This window comes from Rhipicephalus sanguineus, chromosome 3 (genome assembly GCF_013339695.2).
Source record: "Rhipicephalus sanguineus isolate Rsan-2018 chromosome 3, BIME_Rsan_1.4, whole genome shotgun sequence".
NCBI lineage: Eukaryota > Metazoa > Arthropoda > Arachnida > Ixodida > Ixodidae > Rhipicephalus > Rhipicephalus sanguineus.
In genome coordinates this window covers 68,364,025-68,390,751 of record NC_051178.1, presented here as the reverse complement: position 1 = coordinate 68,390,751, position 26,727 = coordinate 68,364,025, and the positions used below count along the sequence as shown (strand labels likewise).

The following is a 26,727-nucleotide window of genomic DNA, read 5'->3' as shown; positions in this document are numbered from 1 at the left end:
AGCGGTACTAGCGACCAAATAGATGAGTTGTCTACACTTCTAGCCTTCTTAAGCCTTGAAGTAAGAAGCCGGGAACAGGCTTTACTGATGACTGTTGACCAAAGAGAACGAGTCCTAACCACAAAACGACAATCTACTGAACACACACAATGTTCTGCATCTATTTTAACAGTAAAACTAATTCCAGAGAGTTGCCTACTATGCGGCAACAAAGATCACTCGGTGGACGTCTGCCCAGCTGAACTCACCTTAGACGAGAAAAAGGAGAAACTGCGCAAGTTAGGGGGCTGCTTCCGATGCGCTAGACAATTTCACAGGGCGAAAGAATGCAGAAGCTGGAAGAGATTGAGCTGCGCGAAATGCAAGGGACGACACATCACAACGATGTGCGACCCAACATGGAAGCAGAAGAATACAGAAACGCAGACAACTGTTTCCAGCTGGTCAACAGACTCGATAAAGAGCACCGTACTTCAGACCGCTAAAGTTTGGGCTCAGGGCGCTGGAAGGAAACACCTCGTAAGAATGTTGATTGATGGGGGCAGTCAACGCAGCTTCATTACGGAAGACTTGTCCAGGAAGCTGAAAGCCACGGTGTTAGGCGAAGAGCAGCTCGCCATCTCGGGATTTGGAAACATTGCAGCCCCTCGCAAATATTATCGAAGAGTACGAGTCACACTGCATAGTCAGTACGACTCAAACTCACTGGAACTGGAAGCTATTGAAGTTCCAGAAATATGCAACAATTTGTCAATATTAACCGATACAAATGTGCAACAAAAGGTGAAAGACAAAGACTTATGTTTGGCTGACGCCACTGTATTTCACATCTCGCCTGAGCCTGGAATATGCGTGCTTATAGGAGCAGACTATTACTGGCACGTTGTCAGCGGAAATATTCAGCGACTAGACGACTCCTTGACCGCCATCGAGACAATCATGGGATGGACACTACATGGAGATACAAGGAGTTTGCCTACGTTCAACAAGCCAGAAACCGTAAGGACCTTCAACATCTGCTTAATGGAAGCCAGCGTTTCCCAGCAACTGAGGTCTTTCTGGAAAGTGGAGCATCTAAGACTGGCCAACGAAAACAGACTTTCGAAAGATGAAAAATACGTCAAGAACTCCGTTGAATCGCCTCTTAGAAACAGTGAACGCTGTCAAATTGAACTGCCTGGGTACAGCAACTGTTCCGAGATTAAAGACAACAGGGGTGCAGCTTTCAAGAGACTGGAGTTTATACGGAGAAGGCTACGCCGAGAACCAAAGTTTAAGAAGGAATACGCCACTGCGATGAGCAGCTACTACAGCAACGACATCGCTCAAAACGACACAGCGGACAGTACGAACGAACATATCACGTACAACGGGACAAACCAAGATGTACTGAGACGCCACGAAAATACGACGAAAGTTCCTGTGGTATTCGACGCCTCTTCCCGAGCAAGGCATCCGAAGCAGCGAGCAAGCAAAGCAACGAGCGAAGCATCCGGAGAGACAGACTCGTCACGTGAAATACATCAGCGAAGATGGAAAGACAATGAACGAGTACTAAGCGATCTCGGTAGCCGGTGGCGACGAGAGCAGTTCCAAGAACTTCGCTCCATTCACGTGAACAAGAATAGAAGCGAAGAATCGACGAGGATTGGAGACATGAAACTAAAGGACTCGACAAGACAACTGCGGGAGATGGAAGAGTCGCAGAAGCATTTACGGACAGCGACGGCAAAGTTCGTTGATACACCGTGCGCGCTACTGCGGGCACGGTGCGGAGACCGGTACAGATGTTGCACCGCCTGGAACGTGCCGGAAAAGCTTCGACATCTGGTAGACAATCGACTCGAAAGAAGCAAAGCCGCGCGAATTGTTCGGCCGGGAGCTGTTAAATATTCTTTCGGAAGAGGAGCAAAGACGAAGAAGTGACAAGCGAGCGTGGTCCCGAGCGCACGCCCGCATTCTATTTTTTTTAGTTTTTTACCCAGCGTCGAATAAACAAGACGTTCTATACTTCGGCTCCGCTTCCTGGTTTTCAACATTAAGATTACTACTAGCCATTCTTTCATTAGTGAAGCATGGTTCGAGTACGAGCATTCAAGTGTAAACCTATGTACAGCGCATACAAAGACGAAAGGGCTATTGCTGTAGAATTTTAGAATAGTACCGATGAATCCATTTCAGCTAAACATCCTACCACGCATCTCCTCTTTTGTGCAAGATCTCAGCAAAGGACTTGGACACTGGATGAACTGTTGAGGTTTTTGTATATATACCACCACAGTTCTTTTATCCTCACTAAACTCGCAAGTATATCCCTTCAAGGTCGCAAACTTATCCTTTCTGAGGCAGCTTCTCTCGAGCCAGTTTGCGCGTCTGACGTTATCCAGTTCATTTCGAAGCAGTGGCTTATCCGTATGCAAATAATTTTAGCATTGTATGCTGTGTCGCATGACTGACCGTGAGCTTGGCGAGGTGCTCCGATGCCGCTGCTGTCTGGAGCTCAGTGCTTAATTCACTTGCAAGTCCCACAAGGAAGGTAGCGACCAATTACTGCAGCCGTAAAACATTTTCTTCTTGTGCTTAAAACTATTTCTTTATTTAAATACAAGAGCAAGCGCAAATTTTCCTGCGATGCAGTTAACAAATTTAAGAAGACGTGTATAACTAAAGCTATACTGTTAAATCGGGGAAAAGAAGTCTCATTTTACTAGTAGATATTTACTAGTGATACCTTAGTCAACCAGAATTTCCAGTAGCTACGGTAGGAGAGCTATATGAAAGGATGCAAAAGGAGTAGCACCACTGAATTTATATTAATGAGCTCTATAGCCGCCATTAAGCGCAAACTGAATACTAAAATCACCATGCAATTTGGCTCCCGAGAGGTACGACGTTTGTTCCATCGCGGAGACAAGAATACAAGATTGGCAATATATATAGAAGAAACAAAAGCGCCACACCATGTCGCAAATTTCAACTTCCGCTCACTGGCTTAAATAAGAAAAGCAGTACTGGTGCGAAACTCGTGCCCGATTTATTTTTTATTTATCGTGTGTTTTACGACATCGGCAGGCAGATAATATACGAACAAAGAAAAAACGCTACCTCACTCGACGCCAGGGGAGTCGTAAGTCGGTCGTTGACTTTTACGACTCCCAGAGGAGCCATTGGCTGACGTGCTAGGACGGGCTGCAGCCACGAGGGGCACCGAGTTGGAGCCTGTCTCTTCCATACTGTATGCGGCGGAAAGGCACAATGCACGCTCGATGACGTGGCAGCAATTCTGTGAGCGAAGAGAAGAAGCCATTAGTGCAATTTTTGTCGTGCCTCTTTTGTACCTCGAGCTTTCCGAATACGTATGTTTATGCAATAGTGGCGTCGTGGTGGACGACCAAGCGGCCTCGTTCGCGTATGTTAACCCGCCATATAAAGATGTACTGTAAAAATGCCCCCATTATGCTTATGTAAGGGCGCTGCTCTTGGGTCAGAGGTGGGAGTGCATCATTTTTTTTTTGCCTTTGTTTTCGTCTTTCCAATGTTCGGGAAAAAACCCTGTCAGATGACTAACCCTTTTTACCCAAAGGCTTGCGCGAGTTTGAGAAACTAGTAATATATACCATAGCAGTCCGCGAGACGTAATTATGGCAGCTTTGAGGCGGTTTTGTTCTGGCGGTATTCATGCGCTTGCATTAAGCTTTCATATAATACCGGGACTGTTTCATACCGTGTTAATGAGGCGAGGAAAAAAATTATATGCCCGAAAGCTGCGGCGGGGCCATGCGAAGAAGTGCGAAGGCATAGCATGATCAGGAGATATGGTCGTAATGTAAGCGTCTTAACTAAAAGAACGGAGTTTTCATTCGGATTGTACGCGTGGGATTCACTGTTATCCGGTTGGAGGTGCTCACAATAGTAAAAAAAAAAGAAATAATCTCGGAGCGGTGGTGCTGAACTAAAAGTGGCAGGATTGGTAAGCGACACATCTCTTCTATGGAATGCAAATACCAATGTAGTCTTAGTGTTTGAAACGCTTCTGTATTAAATAAACACGTAAGGCCATCAATACTATTCGAATTACATCTTCCCTTTCATTGTGCAATCGATCCTTACAACGATCGGGTGTAGTCGGTTGGACGTACGTTTACGAACAATTAAATTTAAGTTTCTTCACTAACCTACAATGCCCCTAGACGCACAAAGATTTTTTGCTCCAGAGGGTAACACCTGCATTCCAGGATATTGTTTTATTTATTTTATTTGACTTTACATGCTGCTATGCTATTTACGGCCATGACTGGTTGGAAAATTATACGAGTGTATAGCAAACTAATAGTGTAGCATTACAGAGAGAGAACGTCAGGAAACAAAGGAATAGATCAATAAAACACACAAGTTCAAGTAAGCACTATTCCAACAAGTGAGAAAGAATGGCTCCTGGCAGCGTGTTGTACTATTCCTTCGTTACAAGGAAAAATATTACATTGAAAGGGTCAATTCGTGATTGATAAGTCACAGTATTGAAATTGTGATACTCCCTAGCTCAGGAAGGTTCCGCTAATGTTATATCAGCTATAATAAAAATTAAAAAAAAAAGCTCCATAAATGAATTTTGGCGTTTACGAGCTCCAGGAATGCTATGTTCAGTGGGGCGCTGGAATTACTTTATTTTAGATGATAAAGGCAGCGTTGCATAGTTCACAAGGATGGCAGAAGGATTGCCACAGAGGAAGCGAATTTATGTCTTTGCGTACCCCCTTGTTTTCGTTTCAATAAATCAGTTGTTATAATGCGCTTCGTCTGTGTCGTTCCTGTCTGCCGTCTTTGTGAACTCTGCAGCGCTGCCTTTATCATTCATTATGTTCCAACTAGCCCGTGCCCAAGCTGTTATAGTTTATTTTAGCCCTGAAATCTTAGATGATAGCAAGGTTGAAAGTTTGGCAAGTTGGTACATGGTTCAATATGAAAAACCAGGTCGTTTCCCTGAAATGAGATGCAGTCGTTGTTCCAGCTGTGCCCTCTTCTTTTTTTTGCAAGCTGTATCTACAGCTGGTTTTTCAGGTGGTAACGTTGAGCTGTGATATACTTAGTTGGATAAGTATGCCGCAATATGCACACAATTTCTACATTCTGGCATGGGTATCAAAGCCAGCCGTCTCATAATGCAATTTGTCGGCATGTAAACCTACATCGTGTTTCAGAGAGGGTGAATTGATCAAGAGCTTGTTTCTTTTGTTGAACACAACCTATAGAAACCAATTGCAAATAAAGCTAAGGAAGATCTAGGGGTCATTACATGTAGGTTTTGAAGGAGTACTGACACGAATTTTAAATATTTTCCTCTTCTACCGCTAAATAAAAACGCGGGTGTCGAGTACCCTAAAGAGAGTGTCGTAGTGTTTGGGAATGCATTGAATATGTTTTTATTACCGCTATCTTAAAAAAAGCGCTTTCGGTTTCTGTATTCAGGGGGCGGCTTCGCAGTGACGCATAAACACAAGTGTGACTGTCACGGGAAGAAGGCAATTCGCGGCATAATAGCAGCAGCTCTGTCATTTGCTGTCAGTCACACGTGATTCACGTAAACAACGACGAGTGGATTGTCGTTCAGCGACCCTGACAGCGATTTCAGCGACTTAGGCTGCAGGCAAGACGCAGAGTACGCAAACCCAATGAACTGTATGACTCATCGTGATAATGTCCATCGCCGTGGGGCTGACCTGTGTATGCTCGGGGATGAAAATTTTAAAGTCAAAGTAAAATATTTCATTCGTGTTGTCTCGCTCCGGTGTGTGGACAGCGTTGATAGTGCATACCATGTAAACGAAAAATGTCCCTTTTGGGGTGCCTCAAAATCGTGTCGGTACTCCTTCATCTTTAGTAAAGTAGGGATACAAATTGAAAGGAATTAAAGTCAGTAAAAAAATCAACTTGCCGCAGGTAGAGACTGAAGCATCGGTCCCTGCCTGCGGCTAGTTTATTTTCGCTTTTTTCCCACTTTCGCTATTTTCTCCAAGGACCCTGTTTCACCTTGTACACTGACCATAAACCACTAAACTTCGCAGTAGACTCTGGTGTTATAAACTACTAGCGAAGGGAGACCAGACAGTTGGTTCACCTAGCTGAGTTTTCAGTCCGAGTTAAGCACGTGAAATGGGCGATCAATATTCCGGCGCTAAGCTGAGTCGATGGAATAAATCCTGCGCAGGGGACCGACGAACAGCTTGCATCAGCCCACACCGACGACGAAGAACTGCAGTGCTTACGTACAACATAGACGATTTGGAGTTGGAAGACCTTCCCTTATCTGGCACAACCGTCTCTACAAGATCTTTTGTACTGCTCTCGATGCGACGAAGGATATTCGAATATTTTGGTTCTTTTGCTCAGCGTGCTATTAAAACATCGTAGAAACTCGTCGCTAAACTAGCCATGTAAAATTTCATTGTACTTTGACAAGCATGAAAAAACAACAACAACTGCTGTATGTAGTCGCGGCCAATATTATCGGCGGACAGCCTTCTTGAATTATGCTCAGAACGAGACACTCCAGCTATTTTAAAAAAGTGTAGGTGTTGTTCAGCATAGTAACGCACTATTTAGGGCGCGCACGTCATTTCAACGCTGCAGGATTACACAGATTTGTGACGTCGCGTAATAATCAGGCTATTTTATATAGCACGCCGAAAATTTTCCACGAATGGAGAAGAACCAATGGCAGGAGGGATGCCGTACTGAAAACAGTGTATTCTCTTATTTGTTACGTAGGCGTGTACAAGTTGTCATTACGTGATGGATCGTGTCCGCGTCATTTGTTGCATCGCGTTACGAGCACATGCTTTGTGCGATACCCAGAAAATTTTCACCACTTATAAACAGCTAACAACCAATGCGGAAGTAAACAATGCGGGGTAGTTTGGCTCACACGTTTTCAAGGAAAATTTGTACTTGCACCGTTTGCATTGTCGTACTTACATGGACTGTCCGGAGGGCCCTCCAAGCAATGTTGCAAATACAAATACGATGAGTACAAAGAATGTATACTATGCCTCTAATACCACAAATTCTTACTTTTTTTAAAGAAAGCTCTTGGTTGAAGCGTTACCAATAACAGTAAGATAATAATAATCATATATTAATAGTAATAATATTAACAACAACTCTCTAGAAACTTTATTTCGAGTAGGAGCAAACAAGGCAAAATATAATATACGCAAACCTGAATAAGTGCAAATAAGTGTAGTGCTAATTACGGAAAATAAAAGGTGCAATCAGTGCTACCCACAATAAAAAACGCAATTATTAGTGAGCAGCTTTCAGCCATTTACGAAATTTTATTGAATGATACAAATGTATACTTTTGGGCAGGCCGCCATCAACACAATTCTATTCATGCATAAAAATGTGTGGTTAATGTAAAAAATGTGTTGCTTGCAATATTTACTATTCCATGCATAACACGCATGTGTACGGTTGTCCCAATGCATGCTACGTAAAACTGACTGTACTTTTTAAGAGCGGAGCTCTTTAACCTTTACGCTGCGCCGGGTAGTGCGAACAGAAACTACCATCATCGTGAATCGGCATAAAACGTGCTTCTTTGTAACAACTGCGACATATCACAGCAATTCTTGTGAATGTGAGTGTGTGAATAATTGTTTACCTCTGAGTGACATGTTGTAGTAGATCAATTTTATCCCTTTTTTATTACTTAGACATCAATAGCACTTGTTTATTAGAATAGATATTCTAGGCATTTTATTATTATTATTTTACTTTTGCAGGTCCCAGACAGCACTCGGGCGTTATGACAACCACCTGCGGAGGTTTCTTCACGTTGGTAAGAGGACCTCTGCTCTTGAACGTGTTATACGCCTGTACGTCTCCAGAACTTCTGCTTGTCCATTGTCACTTCAATTGACTTCCCGATTATCAGTGCTTGGTGCTGCCAATGAAATGCAATGTTATGAACTAACACGCCAACACGGTGACATGACCTACGAATAGCATTTTATGAAAAATGTAATGAAAGGAAAAACGAAACACACTGGCCACGAGAGAATACGAAAAAAAAAAAAAAAACGTTTCCGCTTCAGTGATGGCAGCCTTGTTCTCAATGTAATCAGTAAGGTCGCAGTTTTAACGATACATTATTGGCAAGAGAGTCAATTTCCAACGGCTGTTGAACAGCGCACCACTGTCGAACACTTTCGAACCGTTTCGAAAAGCGTACCAAAGCGCCTGGTAGAACGTATACAATAGCTTGGGCCAACAGACTGATTGGGATAGCGCCAAGATATTATAAAACGAAATAAGCTTCACTTGAAGGCACCACTTGGATTGCTTTCTCATTTTGAACGACAAATAGCACACTCATCCTGAAATGGCGGAATCCTTCCGCTGATCTACACGCGCTCTTTACGTCGTGTACAGGGTGTCCCAGCTATCACGCAGCAATATTTAAACAAAGAGAAACGGCGTTGTACCAAGCAAAGCCTGTACATATTGTTCTCAGTACACTGGAGTGCCCCTCTCGCGGGCTTCACAGGCTTTGTTTATCAGCTGCAAGAAATGAGTACGTTGTTGAAAATAGCGCTGTTAGCTGCCATTTGAACATGCCTACATATGCCCACTCGACATTTGGATAATTAGGTGAGTACTTGTCGACTTATAAATACCATTATAACTAATAATTCAAGCCTCATTAATGAAAAAAATCAATAGTGGCTATTCCAGTGTACTGGGGACAATATGTACTAGATTTGCTTCACGTAACGCCGTTCCATTTCTTTAAAACCTTGCTGGGTGATAGTTGGGACACCCTGTATTAAAGCGTTTATGAACATTTCATCGCATTTCGTCACTTACACCATAGTGAGGACTTCGGCTACTCGGTTCATACTTGTAAGGAGAACAGTTACATTGTGAACAATGCTCCCCTGAGAGGAGCCGAAACGTCTTCTTCGTTTTCTTCGTTTTGCCATTATGCCTGCAGACGAGACGGCATTCCGTCACCTCGACATCTTTGGAAAGATGTTGATATTTTGCAGAAAACTACCTTTGAACTTGCCAACCACATAACATTTCTGTCGGCTTTAAGAAATGATCGATATTTTAACAGAAACAGAAGTGCCACCTAGTACCCGTTCCTAAAGCGTGTTTCCGGTGATGTTTAGATTTTACGCACGCTGCCGTTCCGTCCTCATTGTTTTCTTGCACGTGGTTCACTGCATTTTCGGCCTCAGGGAATAAATGTTTAGTTCTAAGCGCTGCTGTTAGCCCCTTCTCTCCTGCTCCTCTGCGAAGTTTTCCCGGAAAGTGCCCGAAAACCAGCAGTAATCGCATTTATGTTTCATGTCCTTCTTGCACTGGTGCAGACGCTGTTAGCATGCCTGCTGCCCTGGTGTAGCCCTAGTGCTCAGGGCAACCGTGCTGAAAGGGTGTTCTCGCAACTGAAAGCGTTGCGGGACTGCGAGCAGCGGGCGTTCTACGATTCTCGCACTAACAAGAACGACACCCGTGAGTATAGTTGCCTGTCAAATTAATCCTAGAGCTACAAAAGCTAATCTACAGATTCACTCTAGGAAAAAATGGCTTCGTGATGTCTGTGGGTGACGAATAGGAAAAACGCGGAACTAACTTTAGTGAAGTTAACTGAATCCTACATCTTTCCTCTGTAATATACTTTCGTCGTGTCTACAGCACGGTTATATTCCCATGCTTCCATTCTATCGTGTCGTTGTATAGGATGCTGAAATTTGTACCAGTGTTTCTTTGGCCAAAGTGACATTTGCTGCGCTATCACTAATACTCTGAAGAAACTCTAAGTGCGTTCGGCACGTATACAGCTGCACGTACGACCGGACTTATAGCAACGGAAACACACTCCGAAATGATAGAGGATGAAGGGGAAAAGGAAGGAAAGGCAGGAAGGTTAACCAGACTCGCGTCCGGTTTGCTATCCTATGCCGGGGGAAGGGCAATAAGGATTAAATGATAGGGAGATAGAAAGAAGGGAGCATGCAAACATTTTGCGTTAGCGTTCCATAGTACTGGACGCACAATCTCGGGCGCATCACGTTCCACTGACTGACTTGTTTGCCCGTAGAAGACAAACTAATCGTCGTCATAGTGCTTCACACACTGTTAGACACACTCCGTGTGTTCGTCGGCGAGCTTAAATCACCATACGCTTAGTCCGTACGACAGGTACTGGAGGTGCCATGTCCAGCACTTGCAAGCCTTCAGTAGGCACCATCACTCCGAAAAAACGCTGCATAAATATTGTGGGCTCGTACAGTACTTAATTATGAAATACGACGTTATCTAGTAACCGGCTTTTTATGGAATTATACAGCCAACTGCGACAGCTATAGGAAACACTGGCTGGATCTTTAAGGCGAAGTCCTTTTTTTCTAAGTATAAACGTGCAGCACGTTGCAAAATAAAATTTTCAGTTAACACATGTCTGCGTTCAGTGATCTATGTTAACGCAAAGTTTAAAATGATTTGACATATAGAATACAGATATAGAACAAACAATGCTAAGAATGCAGTCACGTAGCAGTCGACGAGTGAGGTAAGCAAAACAAGTACTCGGCCAGAATATGGACCATTTTCCGGTAGTTATATTACATGTGGCTGCGTGCGATATTGTTATCGTTTGAATGTGCAGAATAGAAACATGAACAGAGTATCACTGGTAGGTCAAGTTAGATTGCATTCCCCTGAAAAGCAGGACAGCAAAGCAACTAAAAAAAACTGCTTTCATGAATAAACATCGTATCATAAAAGCTGGGTCCTGGCAAACTAGTGACACCTGTCGTATAGAACCACGAAACGGCGATAAACGCTACGTGAAAAGTATTAGTCGGTGTATCGCACATATCAATGTAGGAAGGGCTGGTTGACGCTATAATGTACGAGATTCGTTGCATTTTATGCAAAATTCTAGCCATAGCTGCATTTTAACTATTCAAGTTCCTCTCAGGATTGCAAATAATTATATAGAAATATCATGCGTAAATGCGGTCCACCTTATGTTGGCTTTTGGAGCTGTCGCTTTTGGCACAGCAGGCCGTTTACCTGATTCAACGCATGCTATTTTGACGCATTGGTCTAAGCGTCAACGTGGCACACACTCAGGGGGAGAGAGATGAAATAGATTTTTTGTTAAAACATTCGAATGGTTTTTGCTTTAATGCTGTTTCGAGCAGCTTATGACAATACTAGAACTCCAAAATGCGTGATTTGTTTGAAAGTTCATTCCGAGAAAACATATTCATGAACTTATATGACTAATGAGCCGATGGTAAGAACTTGTCTTGCGTGCAGGAGGAGTCGTTCATAATTATACAGTTTAGCCTTCTTCATGTGGTGCAGCAGCTCTTTTGACGCCAGACTTTACTCGTTTTGTGCCATACACCCCCGACAAATTATACTTTTTGTGCATATAATTCAATCTCCAAAGCTCCCTTCCCTCCTTATTGCGTATTTCTGATGTTCATGAAGAAATTCTGTTAAGACAAGATCTTCAGGCGAGGCTTTGGCTATTGCATTTCCTACATGCTTTCAGAAACATTTTCAGAGCTGAAACATTTTTGTTGTTGCTGACTAGATGCCATCGGCAAACATTTCGCAATAAGGTTTTTTTAAAAGGATGTAACTCCTATATCGAAAGGGATGATAGGGCGGTATTAATAGATGCTGCAATTTTATAGCTTGGCTGAACGCCATTATCAAGTTCCTTTTTTGAACCATGCATGCCGCACGGCGAATCTTCGACTGCCTTAAAATTGCACATCCGCATTGTGTGTTCTGACGACCACGAGAGGTGGCTATCCAGTCTCTTGAGTTTGTGGCTCTTAGCAGTTCTATTTAATGTGCAGCCGATTAGTAGCCGTAATAAACGAAACAAATACGGTGTCCATGCAGCCCCAGGCATGACTTTCCTGGAGTACGTTGTCTGGAATTGCTGAAAGGGGAAATGCCTGAAAATACATAAATAGTGAAATAATTGGAAATACTGAAAGGTGAGCGTAATGCTGAATGGGCACTCACTCTTGTTATTGTTTTTGCAACATTTACCTTTGCAGCCCGATGCGACTGGAGGTTCGATGGCTGGCACTGCTGGCCACCAACCGCTCCGGGAGTTGTGGCCCAGGCGCCGTGTCCCGGTCTCATGCCTGGAGTTGTAAATTCCTCAGGTGAGAAGAAGTTTTCATGTTATGCAGCTAGTCGTTCGACGATGTCACTGCTTTGACGCGTTAAGCGTACTGGTGTCGCGCAGGTGAATTCGGAATGGTTTCGCTTGTTCAAAGGCAGGTTCTGTAACATACCAAAATTTGCATCGTATGCTTGGCACTACATTTCACTTATGTACATTTTATTGTAAAGGATAGTTAAATATGCCTTTGCCAACTTAATATTCTCCAAGTTGAACATTTGTCACTTACTACGAATGTACTTATTTAGCGCCATCTGTCGAAGAGCTACACAGACGTATTATTAGCGCAACCACAAGAGCTCCAGAACGCACGGTCGAAGAATATTATGTGTATGTCCTACAGCAATGGCTGAAGCCTGCCTTGGCGAATTAGCCAGAAAGCTGATCAGATTAATGAATTGCTTAAGTGTGAATTGTTTCTCTATTAAGAAATTCTGGCATAACCAAAATTAGTTTATAATAACAAGCTAAGAAATTAGTAACAAAATCGTACTGATTGAAGTCAACATTTTCCAACAGCGGAGCGTACATACCTATGACAATGACTTAACACGGAGGCTCCCAAGAACAGAATATTTGCAATAGAAAGGGCCAATCCGGTTGGATTAAATGAGTTCCATTATAACGTTCTTCCTGGGCAAATAAAAGTCGCTGTATAACATAAAGTTTATGTGTTCCCTTATACATTCGCCTAAGACGACTCGAAGGCTACAGCCCTCTTCTTTTTCTTCTTAGTCGATTGCATTCATCCTTCCCCTAGTCTCCCGAAAGATTCTTGCAGCTAGCGTGGTTTCGCACTGCCTCCGGGATCGCAGGCAATGCAAGCTTTCTGCACGTCACGTGGTTTTGCAATGGCTTTGTGATGCTCCCGCCTTTGACCAAGCAACGATGTCGTGTTATGACGTCATTATGTGAAGGCATGCGATTATATCATCATGACATCATCATGACGTCACAAACATGGAGATCTGGGGCGTCATGATGATGCCACATAATCACGCCATGATGCGACGTCATCGCTCCGACAAACTCACATGTGTGTTTTGGCGACACCTTCCTTCACTTTAGGATACCTTTGCGAGACACTGCGAGAACGTAAGGTCTCGCTGAGTCTCGCAAAGGTATCGTAAGGTCTCGAAATGTGTCGCGCACGGGAGCGCCAACCTAGCCACTTATACCTGTCGCCTTAAAACAGTGTTCTATTGATTCGTCCATACCACAATATGAACGCAGAGGGTGTCAAACTAGCTCTAGAGTTTAAAATAGGAAATCGACACTGAAACTTTGAGACGAGTACTTCCTAATTAAGACAGTGCACAAACATTCATATCAGGACGGATTACCAGCAACGCTGCATTCCCTTTTATGCTGCAGACGTCTGTCCGCTCGCTTCTCAGGCCGGAGCGACTGCAGCCAGTGACGTTCTTCCTCGGACTCGTGGTCTTTCGACGCATTCTCCGTATTCGCACGATCCAGCTTTCGCTGTCTGTATTCGTGGTATCTGTAGTGGTGTTGCTGCATTTGACTCCTCTCCGCTCTGTTAGGTATTTTTTACAGCGAAAGCTGGTATGAGATCACTTCACCGGCCGTTTTTGGCGCCGTAGTTGTCCGCCGCCGCCGCTGTGCGTAACCAGTATCGCTCGAAATAAAAAAAAACGAAATAAGAAAAAAAGTACACGATGGAACGAGGTTCGAACCTGGGCCCTCTGCGTGGGAGCCCAGTATTAAACCTCTCAGCCATGCCGGTGCTTGAAACCGCTTTGCAAAAAGGTGCTATACAGGCTTCATGTCGGGAAGGAACCACATTAGCATATGCAATATAGCGTGGTAGAAGAGTAAATAGCGTGGTAGAAAAGGAATAAGCACCAAGTGTCGCACAACGCGAATTCTGTAACCAGGCGTCACACAATGCGAATTGCGCAACGAGTAGGTTGTTGAATGCTTCCAACCCATTACAAAGGACTCTGCCATAATTCTTCATCGTCATCAGGCACAGCATCAAGAAAGTGCGCATAATGCCTTACTAGGGTTTAGCAGGTACCAACGCTCTCCGTAGAATGACGAAAAATGGCACAGTGCCTGCTGCCCTACTTCTCAAAAATTACAATGATTTATAGCCTAGTGGGTTCCTCGCAAGTGCACTTGTATTACTTGTCAAGGAAGCCCATAAGCGCATGATCCATTTCCTCGGGGTCTCAGTAAAGTCCTTCGCCCCCCCCCCCGCCGTCTCTCTCCGACATCAACGTATGTTATACAGCATGACGGGAGAGGGAAATAGCGACCGGGCGTCACCCAATGCAAATTACATAACTGGTGGGCCGTTTAAAGATTCCAACCCATTACAAAGGGCTGAGCCATAATTCTTCATCGTCATCAGTCGTCGCGTCAACAAAGTGCACATAATGCCTTACAGACGTGTAGCTGGTGCCTCGCTTCTCCGCAGAATTACGAATAATGGCTTAGTAGGTGCTTCCCAACTTCACAAAAATTGTGATTTATGGCGTACTGGGTACCTTTCAAGTGTACTTGTATTGTAGCCCCAAGAGAGCTTACAACGGGCTCTAGAAACACCGCTCCTCCAGCTTTGGCTGTGACTGTGCTGTGGTTTCAGCGCAGGCCTAGCGTTTTTTCTTCTCCAGCATGACGGCGCCGCGCCGCACTCCTGGATTTCCCAGGTAACGGCACAAGCCAGCAGATAACACCCCGAGAAAAACTAAGTTCCTTGATCGTTCATGGGCGTGCTTGACAAAAGGGACGTCTCCTTGTTCACTCGACCCCGCGGAAAAAACAACCAAGGCACGGCCTGCACTGGGAGGTCTAAGGTCTTGGCGACACCACCCGCCTAAGGAAATGACCTAAGCTTGCGGGCCAGCGTTACTTCTACACAGCCGTTACCACTCGTATAAGTCGCGAAAATAACCACTCAGAGATGCTGGTGGCCATATCTTCTGCGACAGTGGCATCACCCTGTCTGTCTCTTTCAGCGAGGGATAATGCAGAGGGGAGTCGGGACATCTGCACAACCCCCCCCCCCCCCACGCCTGCTGACATTTTCTTAAAATAAACTTATACGCAGCTGGGCTGAAACTGAAAAACCTGGCGAGTCGACTGCCCTAATTTCATGTTAACGTATGCCACAATGATTACAGAAATCATTGACAAAGTGCACAACAGGGTTTAAGAACTGACTTCCTTGATGCTGGTAAGCAGGCCAAGGTTCCGCATATGTCCTAATCCTTGCTGTAACAAAAACTATTGTCCAATCCTACTATATTGAGTTCTTGAGGAATATGTCGCATAAACGCGGCAACAAATTTGCCTAATATGGGAAAAAATAATAAGAAAGGCTTTCGGTGTCACGCGTGTCCCGTCATTGATGCGCACGTTTGTCCAGGTGCACACATTTTGTCCACACCCAAAACATCTGAAACGCTGTCAGACAAAGTGCCGATATATTTAGTCTCCTTCATTTAAGCTGATTTTACCGTCTTCACGTATCTATCAAACAAATGAATAAGCTTTCTTTACGTTTGATGCGAGAGTTATATAAGATTGGCATTTCGTTGGATGGTATGACTGTTAACATTTTAGAAATGTTCCTGCATAATTGTGTTTTAACCTGAAAGTTCTACTGGTTCAAAAAATCACCCTTTTTGTTCCTAATTTATGGTCATGATTGCACTGATCTTAGTCTATGTTCATGAGTGCGCTGAGTTTAATGTTGGAAAATGGTATAGCAAAAAGAATGACCTAGAAGAGCGTTGCGCAACGCGTTTTTGCCTCCGTTCTATTGCTTTTGTGATGTTTTCCAATGCTCTGCTGAGCGCTACGCGGTCATAAAGGTTCACCCTATTCATTTCTTCACAACGAGTATACAAGTCTTCTGTGTGCCTGTTGGAAGTAAATTTTAATTGCGCCAATATAAAAAGTGCGCCTGTCAGACGATGTTCTACATCTTTCCAGAAGTGTTTCGCAACGTCATTCTGTCGTGGCAGAAGCGCACCAACTTTTCTTATAACATTTAGCCGGCTAGGTGTGGCTGTGACTACTCGAATTTCTTTGCCTGATCGTTCATTCATTGAACTTCAACCAAAAGTTGAATATACCTACAAAGTAACGTGTTAAACCTTTTAGCCCCAAGAGGAATTTTCAGCAGAAACTGTTAATAGAATGCCCGGTTCTGTTCGCGAAACGACTTCTTCGTAAGGGTTTGTCGCATTTCCCAGCACCTATCCTAATCATACGCCCATGATGGCTATATTGTGACATATGTTCTTGCGACACATTTTATGAATACGGGCACTGGCGACTTGAGTGCGAGCATGTTCACTGAACATAGCTACTATCTTTGCACGTCATGTCGAACCTATACTTCATTAAATTGTTTCTAAAAATGTTTGCTTCGTGATTCTTCTACGTAACACCGGAGAATTGGCCATGCTTGTTGACATCCGTTAACTTTGTCCTCTAACTATTCTCGCTATAACCTCATGTACATAGGTCGAATATCGTTGACGTTCCCATGTCACTGACGAAGCTATAGTTTATTACACGCGTAGATTGATTTGTCTATGGTTGGTTTATGCGTTTTAACGTGCCAAAGCAACTTAGCCTACAAGAGACGCCGTTGTGGAGGGCTGCAGGCAATTTCCACCCCGTGGGGTCCTTTAACGTGCGCTGACATCGCACAGCACACAGGCTTCTAGCATTTCGCTTCTATAGAAATGCGACCAGTGCAGCCGTCATCGAAACCGCTTCGTTCGGGTCAGCAGCCGAGCACCTTAACCACTGGGCCACCGTGGCAGGTAAACATGGCCACGTATTCATTCGTTGTTTCGTTAATCTGATAGCTTTAATAGGTTCAGATGGCCTAAGAGGTCCTCACGTGGTTGTAGGCTGTTGGGCCGCACATAGTATGGTTTTCGCCAGGCCATTTCCACATGGGTGTTGCTGAGCATGGAAACGGGCGGGGGGGGGGGGGGGGGGAGATGTCGCTGAGTATTGTCGGACATTGGGTTTCGCCGTTGAGCGTATTTTCCTTTCGTTAGCCTCGTCCTAAATATCGCATACTACCACCTTTCAAGATGTATCAACAAGTCCACTTCGCCACACGTGTGGACTTTTCTGGTTGTCTAAACCCCATTTCGTGTTCTTTAAGAATTAATATTGGTTTTGAACTCGCGAGAAGTTAACTCTAGCTGCTCTGTTCCTTTACCTGCGAATCTCCGATTCGACGTGATTAGTTGGCCTCTCCACAAACCGCACCTGTGCGCCAGCGTTCATCACCGTGGGAACACCGCAGTAGCCGCATGGTGCCCGGGGACAAGTGCCCTCTTCTTTGTTCTTATTACGCTCCTGTTTTTATTTGTAACTGCATTATCTCTAATTATTGAAGAGGAGGAGTAGATTACAAATTTTTGTATTTAATATATAATTTATTACACAATCTAACATCTGAATTACTATTCCACAGCCTTCTTTCAACCTACGAATTTTAGACGTAGTCATCATTAACCTAGAGTAGTAAGGATAAGCGAATTTTCTAATGACCGTTTACGCATATTAGCACTTGTTGGCCACAGGTTGCAACGTTGGAATTTCAATGCTCCAAGCTACACTCCTTGCTACGCTATACTATACAACGCTATGCTATGTTCTGCAATCGTGCATGGATGGCCAAGTGGTTATGACGGTCACCTTCGGAACGAGGATGCGCGGATTCGAATACCACCTCGTAAAGAATTATCTTGCGGCAATAATTTTTCTTTCATTTTCTTTATATCTTTCTTTCCGTCTCTCTGTTTGTTTTTCTCTTTCTTTCTTTCTTTCTTTCTTTCTTTCTTTCTTTCTTTCTTTCTTTCTTTCTTTCTTTCTTTCTTTCTTTCTTTCTTCTTTCTTTCTTTCTTTCTTTTTTTCTTTCCTTCTTTCTTTCTTTCTTTCTTTCTTTCTGTGCTCGTTCTCAAGTAGCCGCGCAGCGGCACACAACCGTTGAGATGAATGCAGCAACGCTAGGTCGTTTGTAAAGGGACACAACAGTGATTAGGCTTGGATTGATAAGTTGTATTCTGAGAACTCTGATGTCGTTAATCCCACCATCGTAGTTTAAATAATAGAGGAGAAAATCAAAGTCAAAGTCTCATTTTTAAATTTCGCGTAGAAATCTCTGCCCGTGACATCACGGATTTCAAAGTGTATTTTTCGTATTTTGACGGTAATGGCTGAACGAAATTTCCTGAAACATGGTATATTAGGCATATGGCGCCATCAGAGAACAATGTACTTCATTTTTGCTGATTAGGGACGTACGTAGGACCTCGTAGACACCGTTAAAATCTATCACGTCACGGCGTTTGGTGCGGTAGTTTCAAGGTGGCGTCGTCACCCGCATTTTATTTTCGCACGCTTTTTCGGTTACCATGCGTCTTCTCGCGGAAAGAGTGGTGATTTTGGAATTGTGAAAGAGTAATTTATTAATATGAGAAAAATAGTTTTTCTCTTTAGTATCATTTTGACCGTTCTTGGGGAAAATGAATATTTAAAGCAATCATTACGTGTTTCATATGGTTTTAATGTTATATCATGTCGTTGTCTTGTTATAACTCGAGGTGAATGGAATAACGGAATGCGCGTCGACCTTAACATGTCTGATTATTATTTAATGAGGACATTTCAAGCGTCAATGACCGTTTCTCGTGGATAGAGGTTGCAAGTTAGCTCTGTTTGAAAGGGCTGTTACCGATGTGCGGTCATAACTATTGTATATAAATCGAACTGCTCTTTTCTGAATCATTCCCAGTTTATCGATACCAGCGCACTTCTCAAGAAATGCGCTGGCATCAGCATAATATTTCTGAATAATCCTCGATAAACAGAGCGCGTGTGTTCTCTTTCCCAATGTTTTCATAATGAATATCTCACGACGTGGTGTAGCCAGCGAGAATTGCTACTTTTCAAAAAAATGCTTCGAAAACGGAGCGCTTCGGATCTCTTATTTAGAGTACTTGCCTCAAGATTTAGATGCACTAATGGAATAACCGACTGATCAGGGATTATTTGCATGTGCTGTCGCTAACAAGTTGTTACTGAAAAAACACGGTTGATCCCTACGTCATAGGAATCGGAATAACACGAAAGTAAAGCGTGCCCTTAAAGAAGTAACTGAATGATTATTGTACATTGATATAAGAGAGTTTGCACAATGTATATTGATGTCTGGCAGCTAATGGCGCCGTTTAACGTGTATGCACCCACTTTGATGATTGGTGGTACATCTCCATCCCGACGACTAACGTCCACGTTAAATGATTAAACAAACCCTTGTGGTAGCTATAGTAGTTAACGGTGAAAGCGTAATCAGAGAACGAGGTGTCATAGTCAGAAGAGCGTCGCATATTGGTCGCAGAATTTGGTCGCCATCCCGCGGCATGTTAAAATGTGATTGAGCACCACGTCCGGACAAGAGGGAAACGCATAGCGCGTCGTGCCGCCCTGGTAGCCCAGCCGCGATTTTTCTCGGGGCGAGCGCGTGAGCATGGAACGCGCTGTTACAGCCAGGTCAGGCAGGCGGCGTCGCAAAGCTATGAGCGAGGCCGATGCTTTTGCGACGCTTGGCTGAAGTTGCCACCTCGCGGAGTGTTAAGGCAGTGACAAAATTAAACTTCTATTGTAAAGGCTCCGAATGGGAGGCACGTGTAACGCGTTGCAGGTGCTAATTGCGGAGGCCAGAGTAATGACGAATTACTTTACCTTACCACTCCCAGAGGTCAACACCACCCAGCCGACCGGGAGAATGGTAGATATAAAAGGCGCGTTCGTAAGGAGTCAAGAGTCTGTGGCCGTGGCCGTGGCGCAGTGGATAGCGTGCCCGGCATCTGTTGTTGCGGACCAAGCGGTCGTGGGTTCGATGCCCGTTGACGGTACCTTATTTTCTTTGCCATCTGATTGTGTATGTTTTTTCGACGTCATTTCCGTGATGGAAATACGTCACGGAAGTCTTTGTGGACCCCGGCATAAAACACTTTCGTGTTAAAAAAAGTCTTGTCTCGTCTAAGTGGTCTATAGACGGCACAGCCTCTCATGGTCCACAAATTTCTAAAATGGCCGTCATCCCGCATGTTTCAGCCCCATTAAAACTGTACCGGTCATAGCATGGCTCAATGTGTTTTGTGAAGCTTCTCCTACAGTTATTCGGCGTCTCATAGCACGAGCAAGTTCAGTAGGAGTAAATATAGGATGAAAGTTGGGTCAAAACGTTATGACAGCTTCTCGATGGCGTTTTACTGAGAACTGCTTATACCAATTACCACATTCTACAGCTGCAGCAATTAAACAGATTCTGTCACGGTTCTGGAGTACTTCAGTTTCTCTTTGCGCTGTTGAACCATCATGTGGGCCCTCCGCTGCAGCAGGAAATTTCGCAACACAAGGCGTAAGTTAGCAGGGCAATTAGTCCACTTAGCGCTGGCGATGCAGGATGCGCGTGGAAAAATATGCAACGAACTCCCTTCGGGGCACCTCGTTTTCAGCGTAATGTCTTTGAATAAGGTTGCACCGAAAATAGTTCCGCTTCATTTAGCGTCGACAAAGAGCAAACGAGGCGTGAACTGCTGTAGAAATTTAGGGCCTGAGGTGAAATTTTTTCTGCTTTTTTGCATTTCTTTACCTTGCCGCTATGCGCAAGAACAACGGCACGAACAGGTCGGCTAAATGTCACTTTTCTCTTTTAACCGCAGCGTGAACTCTTTTTTTCTATAGCCTGCATTAGAATAAGCCACTCCCGTACAGTTTGCGGCGGTGATCAAGGTAGTAACGCAATTTCTGGTGTCATAACTAGTTAGTTTCTTGGCTATGTGAGTCAGTGCACAGGGCTTGCAAAAGTGCCTCACGGGAATGCTGAGAAGTAATATTTTTTTTTCAGTTTTTAGTTTTTTGTTGTGATATATAAACTTCCGGAACGCGAGAACAGCAGAAAAATACTGCAAATCGTCACAGTGTCCTCATTAATTTATATTAATAATTCTTCTGCATAGAGTTTGATTTAGTTTTCGGCGCTTATACTTATCGTGACGTCATGTTCCCGAAGGTGACACGTGGGAGCAGCACAATGTTGCATTTTGGAGCTCGCTGTGGCTCATTCGATCACCTGTGATGCTGCGACTTTTTGTTAAGACCTATCTGCGAAAGCGCAGCAGACGACTGAGCTCGCCGAAGTGAGTGCCACTTTATGGGAATGCGCCGGTAAGGGGCTGCATCGCTCGAACAGCGCCTGCAAAGTTTCATCAAAAGGGCTCCTATCACGCGCGCTGGCGCATGTCCTATCTCCACAGAGATCAGTTGACAACTCATTATTTCTACGTTCTCTGCTTTCAGCGCTTACTTAGCGTTGAAGTGGCAGACAGCACGAAAACCACTTCGCTCGCTAGAGCAGCCGCATTTCATTAAGGCAGCGTTGTGCAGAGTTACACCAGGTTACATGTTAAAGCAGTGAGCTGCAAGCCTTGCTTCGTATAAAATCCCAATTTGTCACTATCGCTCTCAATCCTTCGCCCTTGCGCGAAAACTGACTTTTTTTTATAGTGGCTGCCGCGGCCACATTCAGCCGGTGCTACGTCTCTAAGGTGCGTATCCTATCCAGGTGCAATTTGTAAAACGCTCGGCGACATTAGTTCCTCGGGCTTTTGACGTGGCGCCCAAGATGAGTAATTGAGGAAGTGCCTTACATCTGTTCACGATGACAAACACAACAGCTGACCATTCGTGCGCTTCTCCCTGACGGCACGTTAGAAGGATTCGACTGCAAACGTTGGTTTACGTTTGCTACACAGTCACTCGCCCCTTTAGGTGGCAGTTGTCAGCCTGTTCCCTCCCTATTTCCTCTGTGTCTTCGTGTTTTCTATGTATTCAAACCAAATAATAATAATAATAATAATAATAATAATAATAATAATAATAATAATAATAATAATAATAATAATAATAATAATAATAATAATATCTTGTGCAGGCTCATAACCTTCACGTTGTCCCGCTTAATCAATTCATTCAAAGTTCTTCCTCTGTTACTATTTCTATAGTGAATGAAGGTAGATTTGAAGTGAACTGTTGTGTTGCTGTCGCCTAAATGTCCTCTACGTTGTCGAGCGGCTTTAGATGTCGCCATTATGTTCAGTAGGTCTAGGCGTGATAACACCCAATCGTGAACCACGGCCTGCATGCTGTATATAGGTGCAAGAATACGCGTGCGATAGTAACACGGAAGGATGATGGCATAACGCACTCTCTTACCGCGCGTGCTATCTTGCAAGTCAGATGAATGATTTATTTATTTATTTATTTATTTCGAACATACAGGAAGGAAGTACCGGGTACGCACAGCCGGCCTTAGTGCCGGACCTTAGGCAGAATTGGGTGTAAAACAACGCAATAATAAATGAACGAACACAAGGATAAGAAATTCCGTTATCCAGCATTCAAATGCTGTGTATTAGGTGATGAAGAAATCGATGGCAGGGGTGGTAAGAGCGAGGAGGACATAGACGTGTGCGTGGTAATAAGATCAAGCACTCGGTGGTGTAAGGGCAGGGGAGAGGAGCACCTGAGCTCGCGTCACCCGAGCATCATGCTTTTGTCGGAGAGGGAGAAGCAGTGGTTTGAGGTTACAAAAGGCACCGATTTCTGCAACCCATAAGGAAAGCACGACACAGCGTCATAGGTGCGAAGGGGAAGTGAAGCGAAAATATAAAGTAGCAGGGACTGTTTTCCACCTCAGTAGTCATACACAAACTCGGGCTTGTCGGTGTATTTCTGTTTCTTGTACGGAAAATAGAGTTGGTTCCCCGGCGGACCTGGGAATCGCACAATGTAACACGGTAGATTGGAGAGACACGCGCTCTGCCATTTCACCAACGCTGTTGCCTCTGCGCTACAGATTAGGCCTTCAGTGGCTGAGCGGCCAAGGGTTTCCTCCGCTGAGCACGAAATAACGGTTTGGCATTAGTTGCAGAGGTGACCGCATTCTGTCGGGGGAAGCGAAAAAAATGAACACCGTGATATTAGCGTGCGGAGTGGAACCCCAGGGGGTCAAGATTACTCCGAAGACTCTCACTGCACCGGGCTTCATATTATACGGGCTATCTCATAGAAAGCCCACAATTCAATTAAGCACTTCCTGTGTGCTCCACGAGGAACGCCACAGACTTATGGTCACCCTATTTCCAGCAGAGCTTAATAGGCGACGGTAAAAAAGCGTACCTACAACGGCTGGAGTTCGAACAGTTAAATAGATGTTCTTGCCCTTCGCAGGTACGGCATTCTACCACTGCCTCGCGGAAGGTTCTTGGAAAGGCCCAGTTGCGCATACGGCTATTGCACAACTAAAAGGAATCTGTAAGTCATCTTCACACTACACAGCACAATCCACACAGGTGTCGCTAAAGATACTGGATGATAGATGGCGGAACATTTGAGAACATTGGTGCACTTTGCTTACAGCAATCTGGAGCTCGTATGTAGCGCTGTGCAATTCAAGGCGAAAAAAACAAGACGACAGGAAAGAGCTTCCTTTCCTGCCCTCTTGTTTTTGTTTTTTTGCCTTGGCGTTGCATCATTACCTTTTGCACAGTATACCCGACCCACTAGCCCAACAACCTCTTTTATTATGAAAAAATTGAGTACTCAAAGACTAGTGATTTTTCTTAACATGACAGCTCCCACTTATTTCTCTTCCGGGATCAAAGATAATGCAAACTAAAATACATAGATAGTATGCTTCAGCAAATGTTTATTTATTACGATGGGTCTCAAACTCACCTTAGCTAGCGGGGGCCGCAGTCACGAAAATTTAGTTCCGCAAGGACCAGGACAGTGACGGAAGGCAGGAGTGGGGTGGGGTGGTGGGTGGGGGGCAACTAGCGTTGCTATTCGAAAGAAGACTTTTTTCCATATCGCATATACGGCTCATTTCTAAAGCAGACTTGGCGCCAGGATTCCACAGCATATGGATACTGGTTTACAAAATGAATAAAATCTGGATTCTGAAATAGTTTCTTTGATGCTTAAATATGAACACATGGGGGACGAAGGTGGTGTCTCAGAAAGACCTTAGACCAGTTATGCCTGTGTAGCTCACGGTGTGCTTATAAGAAAATAAAAAAAAAGTGGGACGAGCAGTCATGTGCGGGCAAGGCCGCTAGCGAGAGGTCCGCGTGTTTGCGAACTCTGATGTGTAGGGTCAATGGCATCAAAATAGAAACTATATTCGAATGCGCAGTGCAGTAAACGGTGGACTATCTTTTTTTAACTTCTTTTAGATGAGGAGGAAAACGACCGTAAGAGCATGAAACGTGCATGAAAGGCAATGTTTCTTTACCCACTGTAAGAGCGCTACCATTATCTTTCTTTTACCGTGCTTTAGCGCAGGGTCGTTATTTGCGGGGTGGACACGATAAGGTCATAGTGTTCAGCTGCGTAAAGTGTTAGAAATTGGTGAAAAGTTTAAAGATCAAGGCGAAGAGTGAGAATCAATAAGAATGGCCGCATGTTTCCTTTCATATGTAAAGTATTCTTGAAGCTTACTTTAAAGTAGGCGAGAAGGGAGCATAATATTTGGGCGTCATGAGAGTTGAATGACAGAAGAAGAAACCAAGTAGGAACCTGCCTATAACGATAACGTTATGATTTGGAAGCAAAGGAGGAGGAATAGCATTCAGACTCTATTGGGTAGTTGCTTACGTTTCATTACAATAAGGACACATTGCGTCATTCCGTGGAGGAACACAGGGCAACTGCTCTGGCCGTGCGCCGCATACATGTACAAATTTCTTACCAGCGGAGTTTGAATGCACGTAGAATCCGACAGCACTGAAAGCTTAATATTGAACGAGGGCATTTTGATAACAGACATGCTGCGCAAAGTATCGCCCAGACTGAGCAGCTCGTAGTGAATGAATCACCTTCACTCGTCCGCCAATCGTAAGGCTCGACCAGCCGCAGTCAACCAACCGAGAAAATTTTAACAGGAGTAATGTTTAAGGGCAATCCTCACAACACTCACTGTCAGATCAGTAAATTTTGGGCCCTGTCTATTCCTCTGGCAAGGGGATAGCGCAATATCCGGCAAGACACTCGCATAATAGTCACGAAAGAAGCTTCGTTTGGGCTGTACTTCAGCACACCTAAGTGAGTGGTGTATACGCTATATTGGCTATAGAAGAGCACATATTTTTTCTATGAGCGTTTTTTACCCAATAAACTGTTTCAACGAAGCATATTTTAACTAAACTTTTTGCTCTTGCCCTAATTCCATTCGGAAGTTCGACACCTCAGTCACACGTGCAAATAAAAGCAAAATTATTTTCTTCGCTTTGTCATGCCTCGCACGTGCTGTCTCACTTAGCGCTGTCATTTGGTAAAATCTGTGCCTGCCATCGGATCAGAGCAGTATACATTTGGGCGCCCGAGCCCCCCATTCCTGTGCCGACAGTCTCATACGATTGAATGCAAGACATTTCGAGATTCATCTTAGAGGACGACATCTCATATCGCAATCGGCGTATTAAGGGACAGGCACCATCGGAAGATTCCTTGCTAAGTCCTTTCACGTCGCGCCGAGACATCGCCTGTCCAAGATATTGACGTAGCAGAAACGCTTCGGGCTAGAGTCTTCACCGAGTACATCTTCAATTTGTGGACAGCGAACATGGAAGCGATGCTTGAACATTCACTTCACAGGGCGGAGCGGTTAGACCAGAATAAGACAGAAAAGAGATGAACGCCGTGAAGATACATGGAGCAAGATCAAACGCTATGACAGTCCGCTCGTTCCGCGCTTAGCGAAATTAATGGCGGGTAGGAGGACTTTCACTTGGTGTCTCTAGCCAAGTTCAGGCCATCCTTAAGCAGGTTATTACGTTCGAAACTGCAGGACGTTTTGATGCTATGTGATCACTAAGTCAAATCCAGGCGCCGCTATGTCATCGTCTTTTTGATCGTCTTGATAGCCTTTTTGGCAAGATTATTCGTGTATACTATCTCGCAAACTAGCTCCGACGTTTTTTTGGACGCCGCGAAGTTGGCACATCGTAATATAATCGACAGCGCAAGGTAACACGGAGAAAGAAGAGAAGGACACAGCGCTGAACTCACAACTAAATTTATTTTCGAAAAAAAAGAGAGAACAAATACAGATCAATGAGTCACCAAGACCAGCGCGGGGTGTACAAACACAAACAAATTAATCATGTCTTGTCTAACAGATACTTGTATTCCTCACCTAGAAGAATGATTGATGGATGACTTATTGCACTTGTTGTTGCATATCAAAAAGGGTTCAGCTATTTCACGCGTGCGTTGATCGACATGTCTATATTTGATAGTGCTTTTTTGCATGTGGGTCGCACATCTACAGTTGGCACAAGACAAGAAGGCTTAAGATTTAAAGCGCCCATCGACCAACATTCTGGCTGGTGGAATAATAGATATATCTTCATCGTAGGAGAAAACAAATT

At 44.2% G+C, this 26,727-nt stretch overlaps 1 protein-coding gene across 1 annotated transcript in view; it reads left to right on the top strand.

The window, feature by feature from the left end:
- Positions 1 to 26,727, top strand: part of LOC119385539 (growth hormone-releasing hormone receptor-like) — a 42,248-nt gene that overhangs the window by 8,701 nt on the left and 6,820 nt on the right. Inside the window, exons 2-5 of the mRNA XM_037652959.2 lie at positions 7,782 to 7,837; positions 9,375 to 9,516; positions 12,093 to 12,203; positions 23,525 to 23,608. Of these exons, the coding sequence (XP_037508887.1) occupies positions 7,805 to 7,837; positions 9,375 to 9,516; positions 12,093 to 12,203; positions 23,525 to 23,608 (370 nt within the window). The 5' untranslated portion in view covers positions 7,782 to 7,804. The remainder of the gene's footprint in view (positions 1 to 7,781; positions 7,838 to 9,374; positions 9,517 to 12,092; positions 12,204 to 23,524; positions 23,609 to 26,727) is intronic.